General features: G+C 40.1%; 1 protein-coding gene across 1 annotated transcript in view; it reads left to right on the top strand.

Annotated features, from left to right (window-relative positions):
* Emb (embigin) overlaps positions 1-8750 on the top strand; it is a 58930-nt gene that overhangs the window by 12915 nt on the left and 37265 nt on the right. Inside the window, exon 2 of the mRNA XM_017798107.2 lies at positions 3660-3749. Coding sequence (XP_017653596.1) covers positions 3660-3749 — 90 coding nt within the window. The remainder of the gene's footprint in view (positions 1-3659; positions 3750-8750) is intronic.

The raw sequence follows: 8750 nt of genomic DNA, 5'->3' as shown, positions 1-8750 counted from the left end.
AGGTTACATACAACACTGCTTCAATGATGAAATACACTCCTATTCAAGTTAATGTGTTATCACCAGTATATGTTTTATATATGTGTGTGTGTATATATATATATATATATATATAATATATTGTAGTAGTTTTATAACTGGATTGTATAAGTGTAATGCTGTGTATAAGAATGCTGAAAATGGATATTTATTAAAGCCTTAGTTATGCATATTAATAGCAATAAATATGTAGATGAGACGAATATTGTATTTATCTTAATAATCACAACCGTTTGTGACTCTGGGGATTGAACCCAGGGTCTTATGCATGCTGGCAAATGTTCTACAACTGAGCTACGCTCCTGTCCTCAGTTCATGCCATTTTACACACAAATTGAAAAATTTTACAAAATATTAAAATGGAATGAAGAGATATTAGAATATCCCCCTTTTAACCTTTTTCTTTTGGTATTGGTGATTGAACCCTTAGCTTTGCACATGCTTGGCAAGTGATCTCCCACTGAGGTGTATTCCCAGTCTTGTTTTCGGCTTTGAGGCAGGATTCCACAGAGTTGCCCAGGCAGGCCTTCAACTTGATAATATTCCTGCGTCAGCCAAGGATTATAGGCCTGCACCATTAGGCCCAGCTTAGAGGGAATATTTCTTCTTATGGGAGATGTAGTTGGATTTATTTCCTTCCATAAACAAAATATTAAAGATAAGTGCAGTTTTGTAGTACTTTTTAGTTCTTATATCCTTTTCAGTTTGCTTTAATGAAACAAAACACAAAAGTTAAATATGTAAAAAATGTTAGCTTTTTTTTAGATGGTCTCACTGTGTAGCCTTGGCTCACCTGAAACTTCATATGCAGATCAGATTGGCCTTGAGCGCACTCTGCATCCTGAGTATTGAGATTAAAGGCATGTGCCACCATGCCCAGCTAACTTAATTTTGAGTAAATACTATAATGTTTATTTGATAGTGTTAATAGCATAAATTATAAGCTTCTCTAGCAAGATCTGTTTTAAAATGTAATAAGTGAGAAATAACCATGTGAAAACATATTTCACATAAAGTAATAATAGATGAAAATTAGTTTGCTACTCAATTCTTTGATTCAGTATCTTCAGGCATCATCTACCCTGCAAAGGGGGAAGAAAAATTGCTTAATCTCTGGAACAACTGTTGTTATTCTTTTATGTTGATGTTTTGCCACTGCCTATAAGAAAATGCTAAGTGCAAAATGCCCAGAAATGATTAAAAAAAGGGTGATTGTAGTAACTTGAAGGATGCGTGTATTGAACCTGGCACCCTCACTCAATATTCATATGACTTTTCTAGTCCGTCTCATCCCTTTTCCTTATGACATGAAGTTTATGGTGGAGACACATGTCATCAAAGCAATGAGCTGGGTGTATCACATTGTGATACTTCAAGTCACAAGCCACCGACAGAACTTGGATTAGAATGCAAGATTCCTGCCTCTCCATTTTCCATTTTGTACTTTGTTTGCGACTCAGCCTAATCCTTTTAGGGAAATATCTAAACCACATCTGTCTTCCCCTGCCAGTTTCTTTTGCACACATGCCAGCTGAGTCAGCCCTTCGCTGCCAGCTGTCCTCAAGAAGCAGTAAGGTTTATAGTCCCACTTTCTTGATCACAAAATATCTTGTCCAAATAGAGCTCACTTTTACTTTACTTGAACACTCAAGGCATTTGCATATTTTGCCTCTTTTTTATTTTTATTTTGTAAATATTTATTTACTTATTTATTTATTTATTTATTTATTTATTTATTTATTTATTTATGTTGTATGAGTGTATTGCCTGCGTATGTGTAAGTGCACCCACATAGTGCAATGCCTATGGGAGTCAGAGGAAGGTGTCAGATCCCCCCGGAACTGGAGATATGGACGGTTGTTAGTCGCTATGTGGATGCTGGGTCCTCTGTAAGAGCACTGAGTGCTCTTAACTGCTGAGCCATCTCTCCAGCCTGTATGTTGCCTTTTAAAGGAACATTTCCCAAAGGAAAAATAATCCTAGTTACCCATTTTTAAAAAGATTTAATTTTTATTTTATGTGTATGATGTTTTGCCTGTAGTACCCACAGAGGCTAGAAGAGGGTGTTGGATTCCCTGGAACTAGAGTTACAAGAGGTTGTTAGTTGTCATGTGGGTGCTGGGAACTGAACCTGGGTCTTTTGCAAGACCAGCAAATGCTCCTAACCACTAAGCAGTCTCTCCAACCCCATCATGTATATTCTTTTGCACATGTGGTTAAAAGGTAAAAGTGGAGCCTGATAAAGATTGATTCCTTGAAGGCATGTAGAGTTAGCCTACAGCTCTGGACCACTGATTGTATATTTTAATCCCTGAACCTGAACTGGTAATTGGAAAATGGCCCAGATAGCTAGTACATTCTAGAACTTTCCAGATTTCCTTGCTTCCTGCAGCTTTTTTTTTTTCTTTCTTTTATTCTTTGAATTGCTATAAGCTGAGATTTTGTCAAGTTCAGACTTAGACCACTTTTCTCCCTTTGTTCTAATGTAGATTGTAGATGACTTTTTTCTGAAATAGGGCCTGGAAAGGAAAACCAGTCCCCCCACCCATACACACACCTTAGCTGATCGTCTACCATGACCTTCACCCTCATGCTACCTCCAGAGTCAGGCCTCACACTCTGTAGATCTCCTGCCAAACTTGTGTGAAATACACAAGCTATGACAACTAATGCCAGAAATCGGTGCTACTCTGAAATTTTAATGACTCTCAATCACAAATTTGGTGGAAAGAACTCCTATTGGGCCTTTGTTTCTTGCTTCTCAGCAGCACATAGATAGCATGAATCAGGTGCTTTTCTGCGTCCTTGGTTAAGTGGAGTAGGAATAAGAATGGTACGAAGCATTATTTTCAGCCTGTGTCATTCTCTTACTGTGACCTGTAGTGTGAATAATAATCACCATCATAAGTGACACTAGATCATCTGGAAAAAGGTCCCATGCTTGTGTCAGGAATAAGGAATGTGGTGAGAAAGCCATTAGGGCATGTTGTCCTGGAGTCAGCTAGGCCAAGAAAGGAGGTCTCCCAGGAAGGAGGCAAAGATAGCAAAGCACGTGCTTTACAGAATTCAATAGCAGTGGCCTACACAGCAGCTCTGGCCTTCCCATCCACCCTTTCCTTCCTAAGTATCACCGAGCAAGTGACATCTGCCTTGATCTTATTATATTGTTTCTTTAATACAACTTCCATTTGAACTATGCTCATGAATGGGAAAAAAAAGGATTTTCATTAGGAAAGGAATGTTGATAGAGCCTTCTTAGCAGTGTGTGTGTGTGTGTGTGTGTGTGTGTGTGTGTGTGTGTGTAGAGGTTAGAAGATGGACAGTTTGTGGGAGTTGTGTTCTTCTACCATTTGGAGCCTGGGGATTAAACTCAGGTCATCACACTTGGGAAGTGCCTTTACCCGCTGAGCCATCTCATCAACCCCAAACTGTTTTTTGTTTGTTTGTTTTTAAGACAGGTCTCCTTTTAGCCCCAGCTAGCCTATACAGACTGTGTAGACCAGGCTGGCCTCCACCACAGAGCTCCATCTGCCTTTGTCTCCTGAGTTCCACCCACACTGGTCTTTAACAGTCCCTTAGTTTGGGGAAGGATGTGTAATTGCATGTCATTTGTCTTACAGGTTCACCTTTTACAAGTCTACGTCTTCGAGAAGAAATGCTGGCAAAGTACTCAAATCTTTCCTCTGTGATTCATAACATATCGCTCACAGGTAACTGTACCAAATACTACAATGCCCAAAGAAGTTTTTAAGAGACTTTTGTACCTAAGTTGCTGCTTTAGTCTTTTACAGCTTTGGTTTCTAATATTTGAAAAAAAGTTGCAGATTTTTTTAAATTACTAGTTTGTTCTAACAGTAATAAAATAGTAAAATCAGAGTTTCAACTAGTTTAGGCTTGTTTGTTAAGACAGTAATATTTTACTTTTTTGATACTTGGTTTTTAACTGTTTCTCAGTCTTTTGAACTGTTTCTCTACTTCTGTTTCAGGTGATTAGAAACTGTGTGCACATGTGTGCGTGTGTATGCATGCACGTGTGTTTTCCTAGCGGATGCCAGTGAAATATTTGCACTGAGCTTCAGTGTAGGGCATTTTTATAACTTTGTACAGCTCTTGCTTGTTCCAAATGCTCTCATTCCAGCATTTGGAATTTATTCTTGTAAAAATCATTGCGGTGTTCCTATGTTAGTTGTTCTTTTGTTTTGTGCTTGTTCTAGTTCTTGGTTTCTTCTATGAGATGGAACATTTAAGAAACACTCAAATGAGAATCTGTTTGCAAATCCTTTGACCAGTGTGACAGAGTGGGTTCAGGGCACTGCTTAGAAGTCAGTGCTTAGGGCCACAGCAAGAAATGCCTTGTTAATTGATGTCAAGCTGGGTATTTATTTAATCTACAGCTATAACTCTTAGCTATTCTTTATTCTAATAATTCAGTGAGCAGTCCTGCAGTTATGAAAAGAACAGTTGTTCACAGTCACCTGTTCCTTGATTGCCTAGCTGCCTCCAAACTTCCTGTTTTCCTCTTCCTCATGGACCCCTGTACTTTATTCACCCTGCTCCTAGTCTGAGGAAGCACTAAAATGCAGAGCATCTAAGAACTGGCGACCAAGCCTGACCACGCCTTCTGTGCTCTCATTTGCCCATATCCCCTGACGTACCAGTAGGCTGGCCTGCACTCTATAAAAGAGAGCCTTGTTTGACATTGAGACACGAAAGATTTAAGGTTCGAGCTTTTCTTCTGTTGCAGTAGTTCTCATAAAATTAAATCTCTTCAAAAGTTGCATTTTCATGTAGGATTCTTGCTTTCCCTTCAAAAGTCTTCATCTCTGGAGCAGCATGTACAAGATTATGGAATTTAAATTTGAACAGTAAGGATTTCCTTACTGACAGGATTTTTTTTTTTTTTTCCGAGAAAGGGTCTCGTTCACTCTAGTCTGGCCTTGAACTTGCTGTGTAGCTGTAGTTGGCATTGAGCTTCTGATTCTCTGGCCTCCACCCAAGTGCTGGCATGAGAAGCGTGGGCCACCATCCCAGCTACTGGCAGGATTTTCAGCTTGTCCTTCCGAGAAAGGGTCTCGTTCACTCTAGTCTGGCCTTGAACTTGCTGTGTAGCCGTAGTTGGCATTGAGCTTCTGATTCTCTGGCCTCCACCCAAGTAGAGGGTGTTTGCTTGTTGTCATAGGGTTGCTTGTGTGATGTGCAATCAGAGTGCTTTCATTGCCACCCTTGTTTGTAAACAGTGCTCATGATAATTTGCCATATTGCTACTTAATTATTTCTCCTTTTCCCTCTGGCTATTTTGAAAGTTGATCTTTCTGTCAAGTTAACGCTTTTTTTCTTGGTCCAGAGAGTCAAGGACAATGCCTTAGTTTCAGATTTTGAGTCAGAATGATAACTTTGGCTGCTCTCAATAAATTTATTAGTGAGAAAGGGAAACGTGGGCCCTGTGCCTGGGAGAATGAAAAACATGGGCTTTTGTTTGAAAACAGAACAGAACAAAACACCTGATTGTTTATTTATTTATTATTTAAAAATTTTTTGTTTGCTTAACAGACTTGTGGTGTTGTGTGTCATGTACATTGTTTTCGCATTAGAATTTAATCTTCAAAACAATCCTGTGAGGTGAACACTATTACTGTTTGTAATTTTTAGATGGGAATGGAGAAACACAAACAGATTAAGTGAATTGATCAAAGCCCCAAGTGGGAGTTGGGTTTTTAACTCAGACAGTCTGGTTCCAGACTCTGTGCTGTGCCAAGTATTTTTAATGCCAAATCACTCATTTTTTTTTTTTTAGTATTGCCAAAACAACTATACCTATTTTAAGGAGACTGATAATAGTTTTAAAGTGATATATTAAAAAAACTGTGAAATAATGTTACATTTAGTGTTTTAACTTCTAAGTAGGTTAATCTTCAAAACTGCATTTTCTGAATAATGAATTTGTGAAGTCTAACTGACCTCACCAGGAACAAAATGTCCATTTATTTCCCTCTTTCACTGACTTTCTGCTATCACTGGGTTCTGAAAATGTGTCTTTCGATAATGGACTATTTAGCAGTTATTGTTTACGCTGCTGCCATTAAAGTGCTACTTTCAGCGTTTTTTCCTCTGCAAACTATACTGTGTGGTGCATCAATGTTGTAATCTAAACAATAAAATTAAAATCAAGACATCAGATGGTTGCTTTCCTGGTCAAGCTGGTGACCACTGTGTGAGCTCTTAGCATATTGACCCAAAGGATGGTGTGCTTACCAGCTGAGGTGTGAGCAGCTGACCTGGTACTAGGAGGGCAGGAGGAAGCAGTAGCAGACCTTGGGGCGCACATATGCTGATTAGGCCACTGTAAGGTTGGCAAATGTCATCGGAGATGAGGAAATAGAGCTCTCTTGCCTAGACCCAGTTGTGGAGCCAGTGAGCTGAGTAAATGAAGGAGGCCAGAGGGCCTGTGCATTTGATCTCCTGGACTGCTTGTTTCAGAGAAGAATCTAGAATGACTCCAGTGGGCTGCAGCTTCTCATGATATTTTCAAGATGTATTCATCAATTTATTATAAAAATTAGTGTTATATAAGAAGAAAAGTGTGAGTCTTTTTGTGTGTGTATGTGTGTGTGTTAAAAAATGTGAGCTCTGTGTGTGTGTCTGTGTGCACATATATGCATGTGTGTTTGAGTACAGCTGACAATGTGAGCTTTAAACATTCACAGAGTGAAAGAGGGAATGGAACAGAGTTCCGCAGTAGCAACACAAGTGACAGCAGCTGCAGGCAGCTTTGACTCATCCAGGGGTCTCAGGAGCAGAAATATTGACATTTTGAATTGGACAATTCTTTGTCGTGGGGAGCTGTTTGGGCACTGTAGAATGTTTAGTGGTATCTCAGACCTTTATGTATGAGGGCTATATGTCCTTCAAGGACAAATTTATCCTCCTTGCTATGTACATAAATGACGGTAGCACCGAGTATCAGTCGTCTTCTCCCTACAGTAAAATACCTGTATCAGGCTACTGCTAAAGAGGTTTGTTTAGCTCACATGTTTGGAGGTTCAAAGTCCAAACAACAAGCCACGGTCTCCACTGAATACCACTGTGGGAGGGTGAAGCCCCCATGTCACTATGTGTTGAATCAGGAGGAAGGGAGAGCTGGGTGAAGCCAGGCTTACTCCTTTGATAACAGCTTTCTCCTAAGAAGAAAAAGTTCCTTGAGAGCTACCAGTAAAGCTACCCGTTCCCTTTACGGGGTCCCTAATGATCTGAGGACAACTGACTTTAGTCCATCTCTTAAACGTTCCATCAGCTCAGCACCATCCAGACCAGATCTCCAGCACATGGACCCCTGGGGTGACAGTCCACATCCAAACTCTAGCAACCTGCCTCTGTGTCACAACTGCAGGATTTAAAATCACAGGGTTGTGAACATTTAATAAACAATGTCACCAAAATGCTAGATGATAGTGCTAACAGGCACAGGACATAGTATAAGTGGGGCAGAGAGCCAGATCTGTCATAGTCCCACCACTTCCTCTTCTGGTGTTGAAATTCTCTCTTTCTTTAAGGATTAAGTCAGAAGCCACATCTTCAGTAAAGCTCCCGCAGAGAAGTACTGATTCTGTGTGTCTGGTAACTGATTATTTTTTATTAACTTTTCATTGTGTAACATTGAGTTTGTTTTTAAATGCTATTAATACATCCTACCAGTATTATAGCAAATGAAAGATTCTGAACCCTTCCTGCCACATCTAGGCATATCTAAAATACAGCCCTTCTGTCAAGCGTTAATGAAGCACACAGGAAAGATGCCATCTCTTAACCCAAACTGGTGACCAGGTCATCACAACTGTAGACGCATGCTGTGTTGTCTCAACCATGCTTCAGATTTTAGAGTCATGCAAGCAACACAGCCTCGATTGCATGCAAAGGCAGGAGGAAAAACCAGAAACCTCAGAAAACTGATCCTTCCTAAGCAACACACAGTGGGAGGTTTGACCTAAGGGAAAGAAATGAGCTGAGCACAAAGAGAGGACAAATGAACAAATTGGTTTCCTTTCTGTTTTCTTTTTTTGTTTTTGTTTTTGTTTTTAGCTTTATTCAGTGCTAAAAGCTCAAGGCTCATTCCTGTCAGTTGAAATATAAAATTAAAAAAAAGCCTTCCAAAGCCCCCCAATTCTGATTCTTCAAAAACATGAACGCACCTCAAAGAGTAGTGTAGGGTGCAAATTTATATTATTTGCACTACATAGGAGGCTCCATGCTGAGAAGTAACACAGAAATGAACCCTTGCAGGGTTTTCTTACACAGGAAAGCAGTGAAGACCGTTGAGAAGGCTGCGTCCTCCTCCCCGGCTGCGCAGTGAACACTGAAATTGTGATACCAGGCAAGTGCAAAGTGATCAAGGCACCTCTGACACTGTCTGCCAAGGAGCATCAGGTTTAGATGTTCTTGGTGCACACTACAGAAATGCTCTGTGGATAAAAGAGAGGAATTGTTGAAAATATGAGAAATGGCCACTATACCATACAGAAAGAAAAGCTGGGGGTCTGGAGAGAAGGCTCAGTGGTTAAGAGCACTTACTGCTCTTGCAGAGGATCTGGGTTTGGTGCCCAGCACCAACAATGGTGGCTGACAACTGACTGTAACTCCAGTTCAGTTTTTTAAAAATAACCCATCCTCTCCAGTTTGTGTTACCCCTATAGTCCCGGGTGTTGGGCCGTCCATGT

This window comes from Nannospalax galili, unplaced genomic scaffold, assembly GCF_000622305.1.
Source record: "Nannospalax galili isolate Female #2095 unplaced genomic scaffold, S.galili_v1.0 scaffold235, whole genome shotgun sequence".
Lineage (NCBI taxonomy): Eukaryota > Metazoa > Chordata > Mammalia > Rodentia > Spalacidae > Nannospalax > Nannospalax galili.
Note: the sequence above shows the minus strand (reverse complement) of the source record. Positions and strands in the feature narration are given on the sequence as shown.